The sequence below is a fragment of the Tiliqua scincoides genome, chromosome 2 (genome assembly GCF_035046505.1).
Source record: "Tiliqua scincoides isolate rTilSci1 chromosome 2, rTilSci1.hap2, whole genome shotgun sequence".
Lineage (NCBI taxonomy): Eukaryota > Metazoa > Chordata > Lepidosauria > Squamata > Scincidae > Tiliqua > Tiliqua scincoides.
The window spans coordinates 112071695-112096009 of NC_089822.1; the positions used below are offsets into that span (position 1 = coordinate 112071695).

General features: G+C 43.6%; 1 protein-coding gene across 1 annotated transcript in view; it reads right to left on the minus strand.

The window, feature by feature from the left end:
* Nucleotides 1-24315, minus strand: part of CC2D1A (coiled-coil and C2 domain containing 1A) — a 53739-nt gene that overhangs the window by 23699 nt on the left and 5725 nt on the right. Inside the window, exons 3-15 of the mRNA XM_066617946.1 lie at nucleotides 22407-22542; nucleotides 20128-20237; nucleotides 17933-18007; nucleotides 16382-16519; nucleotides 14409-14775; nucleotides 13033-13157; nucleotides 12423-12495; nucleotides 10108-10221; nucleotides 9166-9296; nucleotides 7610-7682; nucleotides 4569-4687; nucleotides 3045-3183; nucleotides 751-923 (exon numbers count right to left, since the gene is read on the minus strand). Of these exons, the coding sequence (XP_066474043.1) occupies nucleotides 751-923; nucleotides 3045-3183; nucleotides 4569-4687; nucleotides 7610-7682; nucleotides 9166-9296; nucleotides 10108-10221; nucleotides 12423-12495; nucleotides 13033-13157; nucleotides 14409-14775; nucleotides 16382-16519; nucleotides 17933-18007; nucleotides 20128-20237; nucleotides 22407-22542 (1773 nt within the window). The remainder of the gene's footprint in view (nucleotides 1-750; nucleotides 924-3044; nucleotides 3184-4568; nucleotides 4688-7609; nucleotides 7683-9165; nucleotides 9297-10107; nucleotides 10222-12422; nucleotides 12496-13032; nucleotides 13158-14408; nucleotides 14776-16381; nucleotides 16520-17932; nucleotides 18008-20127; nucleotides 20238-22406; nucleotides 22543-24315) is intronic.

Genomic DNA, 24315 nt, shown 5'->3' on the forward strand with positions numbered 1-24315 from the left:
CTTTTCTCCTGGCCCGCTGTTCTGCTAGTCACACTGGCACTGTCAATACACACCCTAGGTCAAGCCTTTCTAGAAGATGGTTAAGCTACAGAGGTTGTGGTGGAATGGTTGTACAAGCTGACTAAGCAAAGCTAGCTCTACCTTGTATACAAACAAGGGTTTCCCATTACTGTGAAGGGGTCCCATTTACCCAAAACACAATGAATTAACTGAATGGCTTCATAACAAGCCATTGTTTAAGCAAATCACATCAACAAATCAGAGATCCGAAACCATAGTTTCAAGGAGATTGGCAAAATCATACTTTCTGCAAACTATAGTCTGATATCATGGCTGGATCGAAAAACTATTGTTACAACTGCTGCTCCACTTCTGGAGGCACCATGAGGACCAGAGTGACTATATGAAACTGAATGGACACCAAAAGTAGACAAGCAACTATATGCCATGGTTTGCCTGTTACACATTTGGAAACTCAATCATTTGACATGGTCTAAGTGGAGCGATATCTTGCAGAGCTTCCATTTACTTTAATGAGGCTTGTGCAGAAGACTTTCCAGTGAAGTGCTCCCAAAGGGTCAGATTCGTCTCCCTTTCTGACACTCTTCATGATGCCCCAAATGAGGCTCCTGGAAAGGCTCTCTGGACAAGAGCTTCTGTGATACTAGGTGACTGTTCTAAGCAACTGGGGTTCTGGTAACATCCATATTTCAAGCAGACTGCTTGAACTATGCACGGTGGAGTGCTTGCCTTAGTTATGTCAACTGGGAGACCATTCTGTGATGCCTCAATCATGGGGTCCAGACCCTTGGCCTGGCGCAAGAACTGTTTGGCCCCCTCGATGTCATTCTGCTGCTTTGCCCGGAGAGCTGCCTGCATCAATTGCTTCTTCCGACTTTCCAGGAAGGTCAACTGCTGCTGAGCTGCAGAAAGACAGAAAAGGTGAGAAGAGGGAACATCAGACCTGAGATGTGCTGGCCCCTTTAAGGCCTTAGTTTTGCTTAGGTCAGGAGTGCCCAAACCCCGGCCCTGGGGCCACTTGCAGCCCTTGAGACCTCTCAATGCAGCCCTCAGGGAGCTCCCAGTCTCCAATGAGCCTCTGGCCCTCCGGTGATTTGTTGGAGCCCACACTCACCCGATGCAATTGCTCTCAGTGTGAGGGTAACTATTTGACGTCTTGGTGAGCTGTGGGATTAGGGCTCCCTCCACTGCTTGCTGTTTCACATCTGTGATGCAGTAGCGGCAGCAAAGAAAAGGCCAGCCTTGCTTTGTGCAAGGCCTTTTATAGAGCTTCAGCTATTGCAAGACCTTCATTCATTCATATAAGTTCATCTTTAATATATTCATTTATGTAAATATATGTAAATTTATTCAAATTTGAAGTGTAAATTAATTCTTCCCCCCCCCGGCCCCCTGTCGAGTGTCAGAGAGACAATGTGGCCCTCCTGCCAAAAACTTTGGACACCCCTGGCTTAGGTTATAATTACCTTTATACCAGCTGGGGCAAAGTAATATGATTACTGAAGGAGGAAATGCTGCTCAGTTGATGTGGCTAAGAACTGGGGCTATAAAAGAGTGTGGAACAGAGAGGAGAGGAGTCTCATTGTCAGCTGTAGGTAAGCTCTAGGAATAGTTTCTCATGTGATCTTCCCTCTCTCTAGTGCTTGGAACTATATGTGAATATATGCTTCTCTACTAACAATTTTAAAAGGTTTTTCTGTAAACTTAAGCTTGGGGTTTTGAGGCATTTAATAAAGTGAGATACTCTGCAACCTGTATTACCTTTGCCTGTCTTTTGTAAAGGAATGAAACACTCCCCACCCCATCCTGCCCTTCTTTTCCTTTGCCTTGAATGACCCAATAAAGGGAAAGAATTTAAGGTCATTAGACCTGGGGACGGGTGTAGGACCATAACACCACCATTGCCACCATTTCCTATTAATAGATTCAAAAACAGATGAGGGATAAAGCATCTTATGTCTCAATACATTACCTACAAAGATCATGAGCCAGTGTGCATGCACATATGTGTGCGTGCACATATGTGTGCGTGCACATATGTGCGCATGAATAAAGAGTCACCTACAAGTAAGTGTGAGGCAGCATCAGCTCAGGAGATAAGTTCACTTGAGACTGTATTTAATTCAGCCTTAGAACCAAGGAAATACAGAACAGCCACTGAAGAGGATGAACAAGATGCAAGACTCTTGCATGGACTTTAGACTGTCATCCCTGCCACAGCAGGCAAAGCTGTGGAGGAGCCATCCCATATAAAGGAGGACCATCCCATACAAAGAACCAAGGAGTGTAAGGCTAGAACTAGCATTTACTAGTGTTTCTTGATTCAGATGTCTAAATGACAACTTTATTCATAAAGCACTATCCAATCACTCACTGCTTGCAGCACTGTATGAAAAAGATAATACATGTGCACGCAATAAAGCAGGCACAATATTACACAACTTTTTCCCAGTAGCCTAGAGGAGCATGCTTAGCTGCAGAGTTGTGCCACCCTCCCAGCTAAGGCAGCCTAGCAGGAATCTGAGTGGCAGTGGTAAACCTTGCTACAGCCTGGAATGCCAGACCTATCTTTCTAACAGTTTTGGGAGCCCTGATACTAGAAGCGCAGCTTCAAGTGGAACCAGGACAAGGGGAGCCAATCCTCAGGCCATCAGCCAAGGAAAAGAAGGAATATTACTGGTAGTTGGAAGGACATTCCACCTGGCTGCAGCAGAGGAGAGATAGTTAAGGGTCTCTCCAGCAGCCTGGCCAGGGTCATGTGGTACCTGGCATCCATCAGCAGCCATTCCACCTGTTCCTTAGGTAAACACTAAGTAACATTATGTAAGACTGAATACCTGCATTTGTACTTCCCTTTCTGTACTCTGTGTATTAGCAAACACTAATATTTTATATGTAAATGCCCCAAGATATACAGATATAATATTTATATCTGTAAATGCCTTGGCAGAATAGTGGCACAGTATATAAATGGAGATGGAAAGAATAAAATAAATAGGAACCAAAATAAAGAGCAGGAGTACCTTTTGTGATGACCTTTGAGGCTGCTTTACCAGCTGTGGCTGCCTTTGGTGCTGCAGGGGCAGCTCGTGAGCCTGGTTGGGGTGGGAGCTTAGGCTGCAGGGAGGTGACTGGTTTGGATGATGCAGGGCTGAGGTCAGGCTGCAAATGGTGGGGAGAGACATTTGTAAAGATATTTCCTTACACAACAACCACAAGACTTGCAAAGTAGATCATAGAGGGTCTTAAGCACCTGCAGAAACTCTAACCCTACAGGCGACAAGGCATTCAATCCTAAAAGCTAATGTGACCACCATATAAAGGTGCTCAATATATTAAGCATCTGCAAGGGAAGGTGGCAATTGCTATAGGTATAGTGCTATAGGACTTAGTGCAGCCATAATTGACTTAGTGGTGGCCATAATTTTTGCAAAAAAAAAGAAAAGAAAAAGTTGATGCTCCTGCTTGCCAGATTGGATTAGATCAACATGGTGAACAAACCAATTCCACAGACTGCAGTAGAACAACTCTTATGCTTTAACATCTGCAGACAAGACTCTGTGTGCCTTCTTTGGAGGAGGCATGGGATAACTGTGAATTCCAAGGATTTTTTCATATTATGCCTCCTTCGTTGCCTTATGAATTACAGTACCTCCAAAGCTCAGCAGCACTCTGCCTCTAAATACCAGTTGCCAAAGAGAAGTACACCTTTCTCTCCTGCTTGTGGGATTCCTGAAGGAGCTGGTGAGCTGCCATAGGAAATAGGATGCTGGTTTAGATGAATCTGCATCCTAACCTTGCAGATCTGTCTTATTTTCCTAGAGATGCCCAACTGACTGACTCTCTCCTAGTGTTTAGAATACAACTTGATACGGCCATCTTGCTCAGGAGGGCTACTGCATCTTCTGGAGGAGGAGTAGTTTTATTGTACTGTGTATATGGTTGGTTGGAAAATGCACCATTTCAGGGTTTATCAAGGTTCAACAAATCCTCGTGCTGGCAGTAGGACTTCCTCCCAGAGCTCCCCACTTCCCAAACAAAAATTCCCATCACATTAGCATTTGCAAGAGAGGGGATAGCAGTGAGATGCAGACACTTCCCGCAAAAACCTGACGTGAGCAAGAAAAATCACTTTCAAAAGAGTTGATGGTGGCCACATATTCTGGCTGGCTAGGGTGCCAAGCCAAAACTTTGGAGACCCCTAGCTTTACTACATGTGACAGCTAATTGCCACAAGCCTGCTTCAAGAGCCTGAAGTGGCCAGTAAAATGGGAAATACATTTTGAAATTTAAATTAAAACTATGCATGCCAACTGTCCTCTGAAATCCTTCTAGGTGGAAGCAGCAAAAAAGATGAAAAGATTTACTTTCTTTGAAGGAGGATTAGCAGGTTCTGGTCACTTCTGATTCAAACTATACTCTGCTAAACAGTCACAGTTCCATCCTGTGTGTGTTTGTGTTCAGATTTTCTTCCAACACTTGCAGCCCTCACAGATCTGCAAGTCTTCCCTAGATTCTCTAGGATCTGGAGTAGCACACAACCTAACCTTCTTTGCATCATCAGCATCCTCATCCTCGTCATTGGCTAGTTTCATGGCTGTTTCAAGGATTCCCACAACACTCTGGTCTCCTGATGAAGGTTCCATTCCTTGGATTGGAGGGAAACCTGCCAAAGACAATGGAAAAGGCACAGCTGGAACCATGTCTGATTTAAAGGAGGCAGCTGTTGCCTAATACCTAGGGAGACTCCAGTCTGGTCACTCAGCCAAACATTAAAAGAGTTGATTGAGGACGAATGAATTCCTGGCCTCTTTTAAATAGGATAAGCATCAAAGCAAAGGCATGGAATTTGAAACTGGAAAAAGTAGACTTCCTGGTGATTGGAGCTTCATTTTTTAAAATATTAAACTTGTTTCTAGTCCCCTCCCAGATTTCAAGATTTCACCAGGCAGTGCCTTCAATCTCAAGACTTTTTTTGCAATCATGTGAAGTGGAACAAAATTTCTACTGATCAAGGGTGGAACTTCAGTGCCCTGCATAACTCCTTGCCCCTTCCCAGATGAACAGAAACAGGATAAATTACGTAAAACAAATATGTACATTTTGTAAGTCAAGGAATGGAAGTGAGTAGTTATTACATACTAAACAACACGGAGAAGGTTATTGTTTATTTATCATCATCTGTGCCTGCTTTTCATCCAAGACTGGCACCTAAAGTCCATCCAAGACTGGCACCTACAACAACTGAAACTCATCTAGTTTCTAGATTCATCTAGATTCTAGTGATACACAGATGCATGTACATATGATATTCCCTTACATGAAAATCAGTATTGGAGGCAATAGAACTCCTTCATGACTACCTGTGTACATGTATGCAGGCATGCCCCCTTCATATTGATTCCAACTATCAGTTTTCAGATGAAAACAAACAGCTAAACCCTAAATATATTTATGTTTAAACTCTAATGAACAGCAAGATCAACCAGGACCTTTGTCTCATTTTTGAGGTCACAAATTTTACTGTTACAAACAGAAACAATGTCTCCAAGGTATTTTTGGTACCAGCTGTTTGTCTAGAGCAGCCATTTTCAATCACTGTGCTGTGGCACACTGGTGTGCCGCGGGAGTTTGGGGGAAGATTGTTTGTTATTAGGGCCACTGGGAGATGTGAGCCCCTTGTGTCAGTGCGGTGTGCCTTATCAGTTGTCAAAAAACTGATGGTATGCCTTGACAATTTTAGTGCCTTGTCAGTGTGCCATGAGATGAAAAAGACTGAAAATCACTGGTCTAGAGCAGCATTTCTGAAACTGTGGGTTTGGAGCCACTAAGTGGGTCATGAGCCAATTTCAAGTGGGTTGCACAGCACCTAGCTCAGTTGCCACTGAAAATACAGGGTACAGAGCTACTGGGCAGAGCAGTAGGTGGGAGAGAGGCATGGTAATCTGCCCTGAATAGGTGGGTTGCTGGAAAGGGGGAGGGCTGTGTGGCTGGAGAAGGATCCAAGTTTGCATTCTGCTCTGATTTTTGAGCTGGAACGTTTGAATTCTGAGCAATGCAAAATGTGTGCTGTGTAATGGCATCTTTGGCTGATTGTGGCTTAGGTTTGAAGCCTAAATTGATGTCACTTCCAGCCATGATATCACTTTCAGGTTAGTGACATTACTTCAGATGGGTCCTGACAGATTTGCATTCTAAAAAGTGGGTCCTGGTGCTTTGAGAACCAGCGGTCTACTAGAGAAAGCCTTCTAGAACCATGCACAGGTACAAGAAAGTTCTTCTGAGTTGACATCACATGGTTCTGCCACAAGGTGGCAGCACAAGCCACATGCAGAGCAGTGTTACAGGTTGGATCCACTTCCAATAATACATTTCTCTTCCTGAAACCACATCCTCCAGAGAAACACTCCAGTCTGCATAAAAACCTTCAAAATGCTCTCTTTTGATTTTACAAACTGCAGGCTGCTGGGGAATCTACCACATGCCCCTATTATTTTCTTTTACTTACCATGTAGCCTGATGATGAATCCTACAGAATTTGAAAACTTTCTATGTGATACCTTGTTACTTTTAGGTTGGTCCTGAAAAAAGGCACTAACCTATTTTGGATTGTCTGTATTTCTTCTAATGGAGCAACATGGCCAACTACAATTTTGTGATTTCTCCACTTGCATCCTAAAGTGGTGGTTTTCAAAACTGTTCTAGGGAAACCTGAAGTTCTTCCATGAAAAGATCAGTAATGGTAGACAGGCACATGAAGGGGAGAGAGGAGAAGAAAGGGAAAGCTAGCAGAGCTTTGATCTTCTTCCCAGTGGGGGGGGGAGGGGAAGAAAAGTGCTGCCTATTTGTATTAACCTATGTGTGCCTACTCAGAAGTAAGTTCCTTTGTGTTCAGTGGAGCTTACTCCCAAGAAAGTGTGTATAGGATTATAGCCCAAGGTGGATAGCAGCAGGCAAATGAGAGAGAGGCAGGGAGGATGAAATTGAAATATTTTTATCTGCTTGTCTAAGAGTGGGTACAAAGGGGGGGATGGGAGGGTGCCCACTTTGGGGCATGATCAGTTGCATGTTTGCTTATTCAGAAGCCCCAAGAAATGGCCGGCAGCTTATCCTGCTCAAGAAGGTCAGCCCTGTGCAAACTGGCACAGAAAACAACAGCACATGAAACCTACTGTCACTGGTAATACAGGACATTTGCTACCCTAAGAAGAGCAAACCCTCGAACAGAAGCACTCACCCATTTTGGCTGCATGTATTTCAGCAGCATTTGCCAGACACAAGAAGTGTAAAATGATTGGCGGCACCAGAGGAAGAACTAGCACAGTTTCTGCCTCAGAGAAAGCCCTAGATTACAATGAACATGTGGTCGCAAATACCACAGGAATTGAAACTCAAGGATGAGACTTGTGGATGTATTTTCCCCTAGAAAAGCTGCATGTTTAGTTTGGGCCAAGACCAAAAAAGAGTTCTCAAATCCTAAGCCGTTCTCCATCACACCTCCCCTAATGGCAGCAGGAGTCTACCAACTTGCTTAGGAAGCCCCAAAACAACCTGCCTAATTACCAATTTGGTCTCAAGAATTAAATACCTGGAGGGACAGGTAAGTCAGCAAACTCAATGGGTTTCCCTGCTTTGTGAGCTCTTATGGCCTCTTGATATTGCTGGGGAAAAAAGAAAAGAAACAGAAGCTGTAAACCCTGATTTGAGGATGATACCTTGGAGGATAAGGACTTGGTAAAACCACGGTTATCAAACTAATCACAGCTAGTAAAAGGATCTGTACGTGCATATATTTGCTCTGCAAAAATAATTGCTTATTATCAGGAATAGTGTTAATCAAAGTTTACTTATTATAAACTACCTGTCTCTATAGCAGTTTCCCATAAACCAAGTGCACATATGATAATCTCTTAAAATTGGGCTCTGAGAGACAGCAACCTAGCTAAGGTTAGTTTGAACCCAGGGTTGTCCACCTCCACAGACTATATCAGGAGGTAGATTCGGGAACTGCAATCAAATAGATTCAACTTCGGAGCCTATCTATTTCAATCTCCCTCAGTTTGCATCTGAGTATTTTCCTTTTCATTTCTTCCTGTCATTTCACATCATTCATTCAGTAACACCTTCACTTTCCAGTGTGGAACATTTTTTAAAGATATACTGACTTCTAAAAAGTCACCAACTCCTTCATTACAAATTATATGCTTTTCATTGTTCATGCCATTATCCGAGAGACCTTTGAATTTGTGTGGCCCAAAGTTAAGAGCCTTCTTCTTGATGTAAACTGGACATGAGCACAAGGAGTATGTTTAAAAGAAAATGAAAAACAGGTTGTGGGGTCAAAACCAAAATATGGCTTCAACTTGAGTCTGCCCTGCATTAGACAATGTCAATTATCCCCAGCTGACATTAGTAAGACTCATCTATCCTACTGGGCTCTGTGGGGACTGGAAATAAGACTTCTCAAGTTACAATATGGAGTGATTTTAATCTATTCTTTTGAAATTTTTTTAAGCTGTTCTGTAATTTATTCCAATTAGTCTATGGAGGCTTTCTAGTGACAAATACTTTGGTTTGCTTAAAGGCCCATCTTGCTCAAATTATAGCCAAGTACAGTGTATTCCTACAGGTAGAACCTGTTTCTGTCACTCCTTGTGAAACTATCATAAGAAGGGCTGCAAGAATGTGAGGTTTTGTGACTGGTGGGGATGGTCCATAATGGTTTTCTCAGGGCCAAAAATGTGATATCCACATTAAATATTAATCTCAAACATTTAATATTCAAATGTTTAACTGGACATAAATTCAACATTTTTTATAAGTATCCACATAAACCAACTTCCAGTTTGTCTCTATAACAAGGCTGAATCATACAAGATCCCAGCACATGTACATCTGACAAATTTACAATTAACCAGAGCCCTTCCCAGAGAGGAAAATGCAATTAGAACATTCTCGTTTCTGATTTAGTGCACCATTTAATTAGAAAAGCAACTTTCAGTTCGAGTTATGCTGGGTCAGGACTAAACCACTAGGCTGGCTCATTCCAAATTCTGCTCTGAGGCTTGTGCTGCATAACAATTTGGCAGGAAAGCTAGCAAGAAACAAGGAGGATGCAATGATTTCTGGTTCCATCAGGCTCACCTTCACAATCCGTTCATGCATTCTGGCCTTTCTGTCATCTCCCCTGCTCTTGGCCTGTGCTGCTGCTGTCTTGTACCTCTCCATTCTCTGTTGCAGTGCCTCCATCATATCTCGAGGGGGTGGTGGTATATCTGGAAACAAAGGGTGTAATATGGTGTAACTCTATCCATACAATGAACAAGATATTCTTTGTTTTCTGGAGAGATTGGCGCAGTGACATTTATATTCATGAGTAGCACATGTATTAAGTTTGTGCATGAAAGCAAACAGAGAGACTGCAGGCACTTGAAAGAAGAAAAACTAAAATGCATTATGATCTCAACAAACAGGATTGCTGGGGAAGCAGTAAGTCAGTTAAATTCAATGTGACTAAATGTGAAAAAAATGTGACTAAATGTAAAAAAAAATTATGTGCATGTAAGATGGATGAACAGGCTACTGGGCAGCAGCAACTCTTCAAAGATTGTTTTTTCAATCCACTATATAACTCCTAAAACTAACAGGAAAACATGAGCCAAGAAAATGATACTGTTGCCTAGATCTCACTGAGAAGGTTAACATGTCTGGGCTATACAATGACAAACGTGACAGAAGGTTCTTTTATACAACAACAAAAATCCAATCACATAGCAGACTAGCTTGTCAGAGAAAAGGTTAGACTGGGATCTTTCTTCCTGCTGTGAGGGTTTTCCATATGCAGAAAATATTTATGGGTGAAGGAGCCTTCCATCATGTAAGGCCCTGTCTGAAGTGGTTAAAGCCCAGACTCTTCTCCAGCAAGTGTGAGGAGTAACCCACATCAGGATATCTCCTCCACTGAGGGAGAAAGGATGCAGTCTCACAGCTCACTGCATCAGACCTACATCAAATGGAAGGTTCTATCCAATAAATAGTCAACCTCAGATACCAGAGGAACAAGAGAAAGGCTCTCGGGGTTCCTACCTCCGGAACCCGAGACTCCTGCTGCAGGAGGGGTTACAGCTTGAGCCAGAGGTGTTGCTGTTGCTACAGGAGACTGTTGCACACGTGGGAGCAATATCTCCCTGGGCAGTTGATCTGTCGGGAAGAAAAAGACAGTTAAAGCATGACAAGAAACCAAAAGACAGTTTTTGTTTTGTTAACACCTCCCAGCACACACATCCCAAACAAGTATTCCAGCACGGGGGCTAACACTAGACCTCTATCTTCCTCTTTTGCCAAGCCAGATGCATAACATCATACAGAGCAACAAAATGATCTCTTCACAATGTCTCTGTTGCAGATATAAATGGCAAATCAAGGGCTGAGCTAGGAATGAATCCGCTTCACCCAACCTACAGTGACCAGATACAGAGAAGGACAGAGTGCCTATTCCTTTAACTGTTACCAAAAGGGCTGCTTTATATAGGGGAATAATTACAGTGCCCTTACTGGAACCTCAGGATCGCAGGCTGGATAACAAGACGGTGTAATGCAGAGAAATTCCTTTTTTAGCTTAAGGAGGAGACTGGGAGAAAGATGACTTCTAATAAAAGATTATAATTTTATTACAAAAGCACAAAGGTAAACATAATGCACATTTCTTGGTTCTGGTACTTGAAAAGTGTACCTAGCTTATGATGGTTGCATGTGACATGTATTTGGTGCATCCGAGGAAATTAGGAAAAGGGAAATTCGTAGGGAAGGATTTTAGGGGTCCCTGGTCTGCCAGTTGCTAACTAAAGACGGGGAGAGAAGGGGAGAAATAGGTGGGAAAGAAAGAGGGGAAAGAGTTCCAGAACGCAACCTGTCCTGAGGAGCAGATGGATGGGGGGGGGGAAGTCCTGGAAGGAGGACCTCTGCCTTGGAGGGGCAGCAAGAGAGAGCAAGCATGAGGCGAAGCCCTCTCTTAAAAGGATTTTTTTGGTGACCGAGATGGGCTGGACGCTGAGCTGGGGGGAAACTGCCACCCACCAGGGTGTTTGGGGTCAGGATGTCCCTTATCAGCAAAATTCAATGTGTCTAATGGCTAGCTTCCTAGCTAGGGGAACTTACACACTATGCAGTAAATGCAGTAGTTCAAATCTACATACGGTAAACAATACTATGCCAGACTCCTTGACCCTGGAGAGGTGGATGTTGTCACCATGAGCTTGTGACTTTACCTGAATTTGGCCTGTGTGAGAAGTTTAATGTGTTTGCATAACCAGTGATTGGACTAGGAGACACAGTGATTGGGTTAAAACAATACATGGAATAGGAGACATTTAAACAATGATTTGCTCTTCCAGACTTGTTAACCCTAGGGAGGGGGATGTTGTCACCATGAGTTTGACTTGACCCCTTTGTGGCCTGTATGGGAAGTTTGGCCTGTATGATATTTTAGTCCATAATAACATAACCAGATATAAAAATCACAACTTAAAAGGAAAAAGGGGATTTTCACGTAACAAACCATGGTACAGAAGAGGGAATTTTGGCTGGTGCAGTTTTTTAAACCCTTATATGTGTTGAGCTGAACCTGCCAAAATGCCCTCTTCTATACCATGGTTAAAGGTTTAGACACTGTGTCCTCCATTGTATCTGGTCACCAACCGTGCAACAATATGACTCTCTCACCACCCAGTTGTCACAGCATGATGCCCGATTCCCAATTTCATCCAAATGCTTCTCAGCAAAAAGTTAAATTAAGTAGCAGGCAAAGTCTTTTGAACAAACAGAATCCATTTTGTTGCTGATAGTTATAAAATAGAGGCTTGAGCAACAGATATGCTTTCATACTATTGGAAGGGACAGGAGAATACTTGGAAGATTTTTAGAGCCAGGGTGGTGTAGCGGTTTGGGAGGTGAACTTAGACCTGGAAGATCCAGGTTCGAATCTCCCCTCAGCCATGAAGCTTCCTGAGTGACCTTGGGCCAGTCACTTTCTCTTAGCCTCACCTACCTCACAGGGTTGTTGTGAGGACAAAAAGGAGGGGAGCAGCTGTGTACACCGGCCTGAGCTCTTCAGAGGAAGGGCGGTATAAAAATGTGGCGGGGAAAAAAGATTTTGGCATCCAAAAACTGAGGCAAAGAAACTGGACTGGCCTGCCATTCAACAAGAAAGTTTTGCAGAGAAATACCAAAGAGGTACTGGACACCCACTGCTTTAACCAGCATTGGATGTTGCCTTTTTCTGAAAAGTCCTAGCCCAACTGCCTGCCTGGTGGAGCTGCACAGATTCCCCCTTTACTTTATTTGTTAACAAGCTCTTGCAAAAAAGCACATTTAGGAAAGCTCTGTCAAATTACCATCCTCACCTGGTGGTGGAGGCAGCTGACTGAGGTCCACAGTCTCTCCTTTACCCAAGGATTCTAAAATAGGGTCAAGACTCTGAAAAGCATTAACATAAAGATGGAGTTTGCTCTGCTCTAACCTTTCCCCTGAAAATCCCAATGTGATTTTTAACTACAAAGTTTGACAATCAAACTGCAGAGGAAAAAGTAAGGAAAATTATTAACCTATCTAAAACCTTCAAAGGGAATTACCACAGAAGTTGCAAAGCAACAGGGTGATGTTAGAATCTGCTATGGAAAAAAACAGTAGCAGATGCTTAACCCTTCTCCTGTCCATCACTTTTCCCCCTCAGATTCTTCCCCAGATGCTTTCCCTCCATGAGGTAGCAAATGCACATTTGGAAACTCAGAAAACAGGGAAGTAGCCTAATGGAGGAGACTGGCAAGGGAAAGGTTAAGCAGCAACAATTTATCCAGTAATCAAGTGATAGACTTGCGCATGTAAAAGAAGCTTCCAGTGTGTGTTTTGGGGTCTGGAAGTGACAGCTTCTTTGGAGAAGACATAACTTATTGGGAAAACTTTTTCTCACCTCCTGCGAAAATGACTACTGTTTTGCCACTGAAGCACACCTACCTTTGCTATTCGGTAATACTTGGTAGCCATTTCTATGCTGCCCTCCTGCTTAGCACGCAGTGCTGCCAGCTTGTACTCTCGCTGTCGGGCTTGCAGGAGTTCCTGGGTACCAGAGCTTTGGGAACCTGAGGACAAATAAAGAACAAACCATGGTGCTATATATTCTTGCCACAAAGATCTATAGAACTGGGACCCAGAGAACTATCTTTGGCATACTCAAGGCCTTATGCACCCTTCTGGGATTTTCTGTGACTTTGAATAGCAGACCATTATGGCATATCACCAACAGCTTCTGAAACTCATTTCAAAAGCAGCTTGCCACATGGCATAAGGGACTGCCAGTGGACTAACACAGGTCTAAAATAGCCTTGGGCACATGGAAATACTGAGTTGTTCTTTGCATGACATCAGAGAGGACACATTACCCAAAACAAGATTATAACACAGGGTTTCCGAAGGCCTAGGGTGAATAACGTTATCAAAACGTGTGTTAAATTGCATTAGTTTACCATCTATATCAGCCAGAGCACAACTAATTCAAACAAGAAAGCTCAAAGACACTTCCCATTCACGGCAAAGGCGTGGAGAAACATAATAAAGATTCATAAAGGTTCAATTATGATTTCAATTATGAACTCTTTCCCCACCATCTGCCTTGGCATGAAGGAAGGCAGAACTATAGTGTCCTGCCTACCATGACTGTGACTGAAAGCAATGTAAATCTATGCCTGGAGTTATCAAAGAGAGATATACTGTATTGTCCTGGCCAGAAAAAGTCTTTTTTTTAATAAAAGGAAAAGAGTTGCTCACACAGAAATATATACAAGGTAGATACGAACTAAAACAAAGAATCTTAACATCCGTGTGTTAAAAGAAAACAAGAAAAAGGATTTGAAAGATAGGTAGCCTGGAATTGGACACATGAACGGACATGCCATATTCAGCTACAATCAGTTGCTGAAATACTTGCAAATCCTTGGGAAGCCTATAGACTCAGAGGATAGCAAAATGGTTCCATTGATGGTTCCACTGATAACCCACTCTTTCTACAGAGCTCCCCCTCTTTCCCACATTATCTTGTGAGGCAGGTTAGGATGAGAGAGTTACTGACTGGCCAAAGGTCACCATAGACCCAGTCACAATGAGCTTCATAGGTGAGCAGGGATTTGGATGTGCGTCTCTCTGCCTAAGTCCATCATTTTATCCACTACCCCATATTTGCTGTGTGTCAAAAAAACAGCTGTGGCAACCAAGCCAGGGCTAAACATGTCTTTTAACACAGAATACCCTTGTTTTGTCTGTGTACCAACAAGTTCCGTCTCCCCACCTCCCCTGTCCTGGTCATTTTAAGTTGGCCCTTTGCATTTGATACTAACCTGAAGGAGGAGTGGGTACCAAAGGCACAGATTTTTCCTGCAGTGCCTCTGGGGACCTAAGCTGCAGAGCAGGGGCTAGAGACATCTTTGGTTTTGGAAGAATTGGTGGTGGCAGCTTGGAAGGTAGATCAGATGTAGGTGAGGATTTAGCAGGCGGTTGCTCAGGGACTGCCAAGGTAGACTCTGCAGGAAGTTGGCTGGACAAAGTGATGCTTTCATCAGGCTTGGAGGTCTGGGAAACTGGAGTTTGCTCTGTGGGAGACGCCTGCTGAGAACAGATGTTCTTTCCTGTAGCTACTGGTGGAGGGATTTCATCCTCATCTATTTTTTTGCCCTTCCTCACAGAGATCAACAAGTTTTCCAGAGTCTGAAAAATAAAGACAAAAACACCACAGAGCAGTGGTTCCCACACATTTAGCACTGGGACCCACTTTTTCGAATAAGAATCTATCAGGACCCACCTGAGGTGATGCCTTGGCCAGAACTGATGTCACCAAGCAGGAAATTTTTTAACAATCCTAGGTTGCAGCTCTACCCACACTTACCCAGGAGTAAGTCCTGTTACTATCATTGTTAAGAGAATATACATAGTAGCTTGTTAAAAGTACAGGTCTGCAACATTTCCCCAAATGCAGTCACACACCAGGGTAGCATCAAGTCTAATATATTAAAAATAGAATATTGAAGTGAATATTGAAACTTGAAACTGGCTTGAAACCCACTTGAAACTGGCTCACAACCCACCTAGTTGGTCCCAACCCACAGTTTGAGAAACACTGCCATAGAGCAACAAACACTGCAAATGCTTAATACAAGCTTGTCAGTCCACCAAGTAGCAGTTCTAAATGCCCATTAGGGAGATCATTCTTATTCTTCTACTCTCCACTCCCAAGACTACCAAGATAATTAAGCCCTAAGTTTAAAAGGAGCTGTGAACAGATACTGAAAAGTGCAAATTTTTTGTGCCTGGTGCTGTAGTCTGCATACCCCTGCCTTTCTCAAAGGGAAGTTATCTCTGAACCCCTTCACTTATACAGGTGCAGCCTATTTTTTTTATCCATAGATTTTTTATCCATGGATTTGTCTCAGTGCCAGTTGGGTGGGGGGAACTGAAAGTCACACACACCTTTGCCCTGCACTGATACCTTTCCAGGCAGCCCAAAACACTGTAGAAAGGCTCCTCCTCGCCCTGGCAGGGAAATAGCTCTGAAGCCATAGAAGAGGTTCCCCTTGCAAAGGAACAGTAACACTCCTGGAGCCCCTGAGCCAACCAAGGCTGAAGAGGGGAAGGAGGGACAGAAAACCTCTGCAGCCAGAACAAGTGCAGCAAGGTGGAACATGCGCGCGCGCGCTCGCTCTCTCTCTCTCACGCGCGCGCGCACACACACACACACAGGTGCAGTAGCAACAGAGGGGATTGCTTTAAAAAACCCAGGGAGTGTTTGCTGAATTTCCCCCCCCCACTGAGATAGTGCAGGCAATCACCTACATAAACAACCCACTCCCCCCCCCCATGGTGAAGGCAATCACTGACACAAGCAAGCCTTCCCAGCAAGCAAAGCATGATATTTAGGCTACAATCCCTTCCACACTTTCCTGGGAGTAAGCCCCATTGACTACAATGGAACTTACTTCTGAGTAGAAACGCATAGGCCTGGACTCTTAAAAGTTCAGCATCCCACGTGTGAAAGAAGCAGGGACAGCTGGCAACAGGAGGGCTAAAGGCTGAGTAAGGAGGGGAGGGCATTGATAACAGCTGCCTTAGTTTCCTTCCAGCCCCAAGTGTCAGACTGCAGTGTATTTGCATAACTCTATGGAATTTAGCACAAAGTGTGTTTTTTTAATCTTGAAGAGTCACAGAACGGAACTAACGCTGATAAATAGGCTCCACCTGTATTCATTTTTAAGTCCTGGAAGACACAATGCCCACCAAGTTACAAAAGTATATTCCAGTGCATAAGTCAGCGGCTTACCTTGAGGCCCCTTTCATAGCGCCGTACTTTGGAACTTTCCCCAGCTTGCTTTGCATTTTCAATTGCAGTCTTGTACGTGTCCAGCCTTTCAACCAAAAGGGATTCGGTCCGACTAGAATCAGCTGGGATATCATTTACCTGGCAAACCAAAACAAACCCTTCATTTTAGGGAGTGGGGACGGGGGGACGGGAACAGATGGACAACAAATTATATTTTCCACTGCATTTGTTTACTATTAATGTGTAAAAGCAAAATTCTGCTAAGTTGCGCATTTCAGCCCTGACCCAACAGTTGCAGAGATGGGATAAGGAGATGGTCACATTCCTCTTCTCTCCTGCAGCAGCAGTCCCTGTCTGTGCGCTATAAACAGATGGAATGCTAATTGGAATTTGTTTAACTTATAAGGAAAAGAAAATAATAATTTTATCATCTTTCCGAAGCAGAAGTTAATATTTCAGCATCAACTCTTGCTATCATAATACCACCAATCCGGTTAGTATTTGGACCTACCTTACAGGGTTTCTGTAAGGATTACTAAGATAACATGTGCAAAACACTTTGGAACACTAAACACTGATAAACTACCATAGTAGCGCAACTGCAGTGCTTTCAGGTCCAACAAGCTTCATGTACATGACCTCAGCAAATCTTTACAACTACCAAATGAGATATGTCACTATTGTTAGCCCTGTATTATAGACCAGGGGTGCCCAAACCTCTGCCTGGGGGCCACTTGCGGCCCTCGGGGACTCCCAATTCAGCCCTCAGAGAGCCCCACTTGCGGCCCTTGGGGACTCCCAATTCTGGCCCTCTGGAGACTTGCTGGAGCCCGTGCTGGCCCAACGCAACCATTCTCAGTGTGAGAGTGACTGTTCGATCTCTTGCATGAGCTGTGAGCTCCATCCACTACTTGCTGTTTCATGTCCGTGATGCAATAGTGGCAGTGAAGGCTGGCCTTGCTTTGTGCAAGGCCTTTTATAGGCCTTGAGCTACTGCAAGACCTTCACTCATTCATATAAGTTCCATCTCTAATATATTCATTTATGTAAATTTATTCAAATTTTAAATGTAAGTTAATTTTTTTCCCAGCCCCCCACCACAGTGTCAGAGAGATGATGTGGCCCTCCTGCCAAAATGTTTGGACTCCCCTGTTATAGACTGATGGGGCTGAGGCTGAAATTTCACTGTTTGTCTCAGACAACCTAGTGAGTTCATGGCTGGGTTGACAGTTGAACCAGGAGCTTCCCAAAGAATAGCTTCCTCTCTTAGGCACTACATCACACAAGAACAGAGCAAGCGGGACAGTATTTTATGGAAGATGCAAGGGGTAGAAGTACTGGTCTCTGCTCCTTTGTTTTTACTGAAGAAAAAACTTGATTTTCCCAGAGGTTTATACTTGAGATTGTGCAGCACTGGCTGCTTCTTTGTGGCACCATTAAACTGGTGGAACCAGACATGCAAAGAAAAGTCCATTCCCCCCGTGGGGAAGTCACCACCGAAAGAATCGCCAGCAAGAGAAAGAAAACCAGAGTTGGAATAAAGGGTTCCACCTTAGCAGCAACAGGTATTGAGGCATCCTTGGTTTCTTCCTCGTCCTCCTCCTCAAGTACTTCATTGAGTTCAGCCTACACAAGAAGGGGAGAAGTTTTAAAATCTTACACTGGGCTCAAGAACATGAGAAACAATGTCTCTGATACTTTTCCATTTTAAAAGTTCGCTTGCACTCTTCCCCTTTCACTTCTAGTGATCTTGTCATTTTCAATGGAAGAATAAAACATCTGGCATGAAAGTCCGTCCACCCACAAATTCCTTTCTATCGCCCTGACATATGACATCTCTTGCTTTTGTCCCAATAATCCCTACATATCCAATTGGCTTTTTTTACTTCTCTTCCAAATCATAATCCAAACTAAAATTGTCCTTCCTATACCTTTTTCACCTTTGTCTGGGTTTCTCATTACTGTCTCCATACTGCTTCCCCTGCCTGGAACAGTCTCTGGCTCTCAATTCAATGGGCTTCCTCCTTCTCTATCAAAAACCCACTACCTAAACAAAACATTTCTGGATCCATCCCAGCCTAATTTTACCTGACCCACAATTGCCATTTGGTATTCCCCCCTTTTCTAACTCCACCACACCACTATCAGTCTCTGGCCTCTTCTCACATTCCACATCAATCTAATGCAAATAATAGACTATTAGGTTATGGACCAGTGTTATTCAAAATGTGCAGCGAGGCTCTTTAGGGAGGCACTAGGAACTCAAAGGGGAGGCGTGGGATGTCCTCTTGAAGCGATACAGTCACACCCCTGGGCAGAATAAGAGCCCATCTTCCCCATCTTCTGCCCGTCTGTGCTTTTTATTAAAGCAGAAGAAATGGGAGTTGCTCCGCTTTGAGAGTGGCTGCTGCCACCCCGCCCTCTTCTCCCTCCACTCTGAGGCCCAAAGCCTTCTGTGTTCCCTGCATGTTGTTTCCAATGCTCTTCAACTCCAACCCCCATCTGGCATGCCCCCATCTGAGCAAGCTCAGCTTGCAGTCCTTAACCTTTGCTGATCCTTGTCTGGTTGGTTCCTAGTTCCCACCCTGGGATCGATTCTCATCAATCTCTCTTTTCAACCCCCTCCCTCTTCTACTCCCCCCTTTCGATCTCCAAACCTTCCCACTTTCCTCCCCCTCCCCAAATAAAACGCTTCCTATTTTACCAGTCACCGGGGGTCTTAAGGTTGTTTCCATGCAGTTGGCAAGGGGGGGAGAGAGAGAGAGTAGCACACACTTTACTTGGCTAGGAGCAGAAAAAGGGTACTGTTTTTAAAAGTGATTTATTAATCTTGTTGTTTGACTGAAGAGGAGAGGCTGTATTTTTAAAGTGATGAATCTTGCTATTTGAAGGGAATACTTATCAGCCATTTATGATTGCCAGCCCAATCCTAACCACACTTTCCTGGGAGTAAGCCCCATTGACTCTATTTGGACTTACTTCTGAGTAGACATGCATAGGCTGTGCATCTCCTAGTATAGGAGACAAATCAGGTTCCTAACCAAACCCTTATCAGTTCTGATATATTTTCATGGTCTATTTTTGTTTTCCCCACCAGCTGCTAGAAAAATTTAATTTCATTAAATTAATAAAGGGTTCAATCCTATCCAAGGAGAATGGGAGAAATGACTAGTTGAATTGGGGTCCACGGGGGGTGTGTGTGCAATGTTGGTCAGACTGGTTGTTCACAAAGTTCATTTGATAAAACAATTCTATTGGTATGCTTACAAAGTTGAAAAAAATGAGTCCTCCTGGACCAGACAAACTCTACCTACTCCAGCATCCTGTCTCCTACAGTGATCAGCAGCTGATCATTTATAAAGCATGTATATTGCTGTGTATTATTAATATATTTTAAGATCTGCATTTAATGATATGTTAATATAATAATTATTAATATAGTTAATATATATTTAATATTTAATACTATATTATAATAAATATAATATTATAGTTAATATAGTTAATATTTCTGGCCACTTCCTGTTTAATGTCGTCACTTCCAGCCCTCAGGAACATGATGGGGAGTCATGGCCAACAGCCATGGGGGTCAAGGGAGCCACTGGCCGGAAATGTTTGAGTACCACTGTTATAGACTGTCAGGTTATAATTTCTGTGTTTTGTACAGTTAAGCACACCATAGCTGCTAAACAAAACTAAAGAGTGCAACTTAATCCTGTATGCTACCAGGCCCAAAGCATTTTTACCATCAGTTCATCATCATCTTCCAGATCTTCCTCTATTCCCCTATCATCTTCATCAAGGTCCTTCATACAAAGTGCAGCCATTCTTTCAATAGCTTCCATTGGCAGAGGAGCTAGAAAGAAACAACACACATACATACTCTTTTGTATACCACAAAAACATACATACTACAAAATCAGCTCCACATTGGTCTGAGAGGTTTCTCAATATATACACACACACACACACACACTCAGAGAACATGAATAGTATATAATAGAGAACCAGGATAGTGCAGTGGTTCTGGAGTTGGACTTCGACCTAGAAGATCCAGCTTCAAATCCCCACTCAGTTGTACAGCTTCCTGGGTGACTTTGGGTCAGTCACTACCTCTCAGCCTAATCTACCTCAAAGGGTTGTGGTGAGGACAAAGGGAGGGAAGGAACTATGTATATCATATATACAATGATATAAATATATGATCCATCACTGCGAAATAATCACAAAGCCATCAGAACAGCAGATGGCAAACTTAAGTTAGAAAAAGTAAGAACTCAAGTAGGAAAGATCCTAGAAAAAGTAAGAACTCAAGTAGGGAAGATCCTACTTGTGGGAAACTTCTCAGATTTTAGTAGGTTCTTACATCAAGACATTGGAAGTAGCTGCAAATGTCTAGTGCCTTAGCTTCAAAGTTACAGCTACTGGCAGGGGGATATTATCATTGCAATAAGGACCCAGAACTCAGGAACTGGGTCCATGTCAAAGGAGAGGGAAAGGATTCTCCACCCTATGGAATGCACTTCCTAAGGAAGTGTAAAGTCATGCACATTGGGGCAAAAAATCAAAACTTCACATATAGGCTGATGGGTTCTGAGCTGTGTGTGACAGATCAGGAGAGAGATCTTGTGGGGGGGGGGGTGGACAGGTCGATGAAAGTGTCGACCCAATGTGCAGCGGCAGTGAAGAAGGCCAATTCTATGCTTGGGATCATTGGAAAAGGTACTGAGAACAAAACAGCTAATATTATAATACCATTGTACAAATCGATGGTAAGGCCACACCTAGAGTATTGCGTCCAGTTCTTGTCGCCGCATCTCAAAAAGGATATAGTGGAAATGGAAAAGGTGCAAAAGAGGGCAAATAAGATGATTGCTGGGCTGGGGCACCTTCCCTATGAGGAAAGGCTATGGCGTTTGGGCCTCTTCAGCCCAGAAAAGAGGTGCCTGAGGGGGGACATGGTTGAGACATACAAAATTATACAGGGGATGGAAAGAGTGGATAGAGAGATGCTCTTTACACTCTCACATAACACCAGAACCAGGGGACATCCACTCAAATTGAGTGTTGGGAGAGTTAGAACACACACAAAAAATATTTCTTTACTCAGCTTGTGGTCGGTCTGTGGAACTCCTTGCCACAGGATGTGGTGATGGCATCTGGCCTGGATGCCTTTAAAAGGGGATTGGACAAGTTTCTGGAGGAAAAATCCATTACGGGTTACAAGCCATGATGTGTATGTACAACCTCCTGATTTTAGAAATGGGCTATGTCAGATGCAAGGGAGGGCACCAGGATGCAGGTCTCTTGTTATCTGGTGTGCTCCCTGGGGCATTTGGTGGCCCGCTGTGAGATACAGGAAGCTGGACTAGATGAGCCTATGGCCTGATCCAGTGGGGTTGTTCTTATGTTCTTAGGGAGGATTCACCAGGCACCCACTCTTAGTGTTTTTTGTGGCCTCAAATATCTCTTTATGTTCACAGGTCTTTTAACAAGTATAATGTTTTATGTTGCTTTTAATTTTTCTTTTCTGATATTTTATGCAGGTGATTATGTAGTTACATTGTAAGATTTTTAAGCTGTCCTAGAAACATCTGTAACAAAGGGCAACATAAAAACATATTAAAAATAAGAGGAAATGGGGGGAGAGTTATCGGGTGAACTGTTAGAGGGAATTTGCCTAGCAATGGAAGTAACAGCTGCCAAAAACATGAGGAAAACATAACTTTTGCTGTGGCTCCTCCAGCCAGGAGCAAAGATGTGTCTGCTCAGGATCACAAATATGGAAGCGGAAGTGAGTGCAACTTTGAGAGCTGCCCATAAGAATCAAGAGAAAAGGAGATGCCAAAAAGTACCTTCAGAGCTAGAGAAAACACAGATATAAGGAGGACAAGCAACAGTCAACCCTTTTCCCTTTGTATGGATCACGCAGGTCTGGGAGTAGAGAAATGCACCACTTGTGAGTGCACACCCTGCATACCTTTATAATCATTGTCTGAAGCAATACCCACCACCACAAACTTACTTTTTCCATTTGGTTTTCGTTTTGTATCTGGCTGGCCCCCAACAATAGCCAGGAATTCGGCCTCCAGGTCAGTATCATCCACCCCATCACTGGCCATCATGCTTGCAGGAGACAAATCCATCAGCAAACCCATCCTCTACAGAGAACAAGAGACAACACAAACACAAAAGCGGTGTTGACTTACTTGATATTAATATTAGTTTTTGCTTTACAGATACGTTCCAGATAAGCAGCTTGTTGCTTATGAGAACACAAAGAAGCAGCTTGCAGCAGCCAAAGACCACCAAGGAAAAGGCCCCACTAGCTGCCATGGAAGGGTGACACACTTGCTCTGCCATCTTCAGTCACTGTGTGCCAAGTCACTTCTTTGTGTTCACACAAGAACGGCTTGGAGCAGCAGAAGAGTGCCAAGGAAAAGGCTCTGGTGGCTGCCATGGATGGGTGACACTCTTGCTCAGCCATCTGTGGCCACTGCAAGCCAAGTTGCTTCTTTGTGTTCTTGGAAGCGTTGCTCAGAGTGAGCTGAAAATGTGGTGGGCTTTTCCCACCCCCTCAATTGCTGGTGTCACCCCCTCAATTGATGGAACCTGGTACATCCCGTACTGCCCAGCAACACCAATGAATAACACTTAGCAATAAAAGCAGTAAAACCAGAGAACTGACACTGTTGGCCACTGAGTACATAAGAACATAAGAACAGCCCCACTGGATCAGGCCATAGGCCCATCTAGTCCAGCTTCCCGTATCTCACAGCGGCCCACCAAATGCCCCAGGGAGCACACCAGATAACAAGAGACCTGCATCCTGGTGCCCTCCCTTGCATTGGCATTCTGACATAGCCCATTTCTAAAATCAGGAGGTTGTACAAACACATCATGGCTTGTACCCCATAGTGGATTTTTCCTCCAGAAACTTGTCCAATCCCCTTTTAAAGGCATCCAGGCCAGATGCCATCACCACATCCTGTGGCAAGGAGTTCCACAGACTGACCACACGCTAAGTAAAGAAATATTTTGTGTGTGTTCTAACTCTCCCAACACTCAATTTGAGTGGATGTCCCCTGGTTCTGGTGTTATGTGAGAGTGTAAAGAGCATCTCCCTATCCACTCTGTCCATCCCCTGCATAATTTTGTATGTCTCAATCATGTCCCCCCTCAGGCGTCTCTTTTCTAGGCTGAAGAGGCCCAAATGCTGTAGCCTTTCCTCATAAGGAAGGTGCCCCAGCCCCGTAATCATCTTAGTCGCTCTCTTTTGCACCTTTTCCATTTCCACGATGTCTTTTTTGAGATGCGACGACCAGAACTGGACGCAACACTCCAGGTGTGGTCTTACCATCGATTTGTACAATGGCATTATAATATTAGCTGTTTTGTTCTCAATACCTTTTCTAATGATCCCAAGCATAGAATTGGCCTTCTTTACTGCCACTGCACACTGGGTTGACACTTTTATCGACTTGTCCACCACCATCCCAAGATCTCTCTCCTGATCTGTCACACATAGCTCAGAACCCATTAGCCTATATGTGAAGTTTTGATTTTGAACTGCTTGGGGTTTCCAGAGACAATGTTGTCTGAACTGTGTGCCAAAATTCTGATGTGAACTTTTCTTCAATTTGTTTTTAACTTGTTGTGAAGAATCTTGGTGCTAGAAACAAGTGCTTATTCCCCTGGGAATCCCTCATTTCTCAGTCAAAAATGGCCTTGACAAGTTTTCCCACCTGCAAAAGGATTTTATGCACGTATGAAGGATTCTCAAGAGGGCCTACAATGAAATAATACCCTTGTTTATTTTGCAGTGGTCCACATATCAGAGTAGTATATGCTGGACCAGACTACTAACACAAATGTTCTATGAACTGGGAGGAGGAACTGCTGTTGAAACAGTAGCCACACCTTGAAGTCATCTC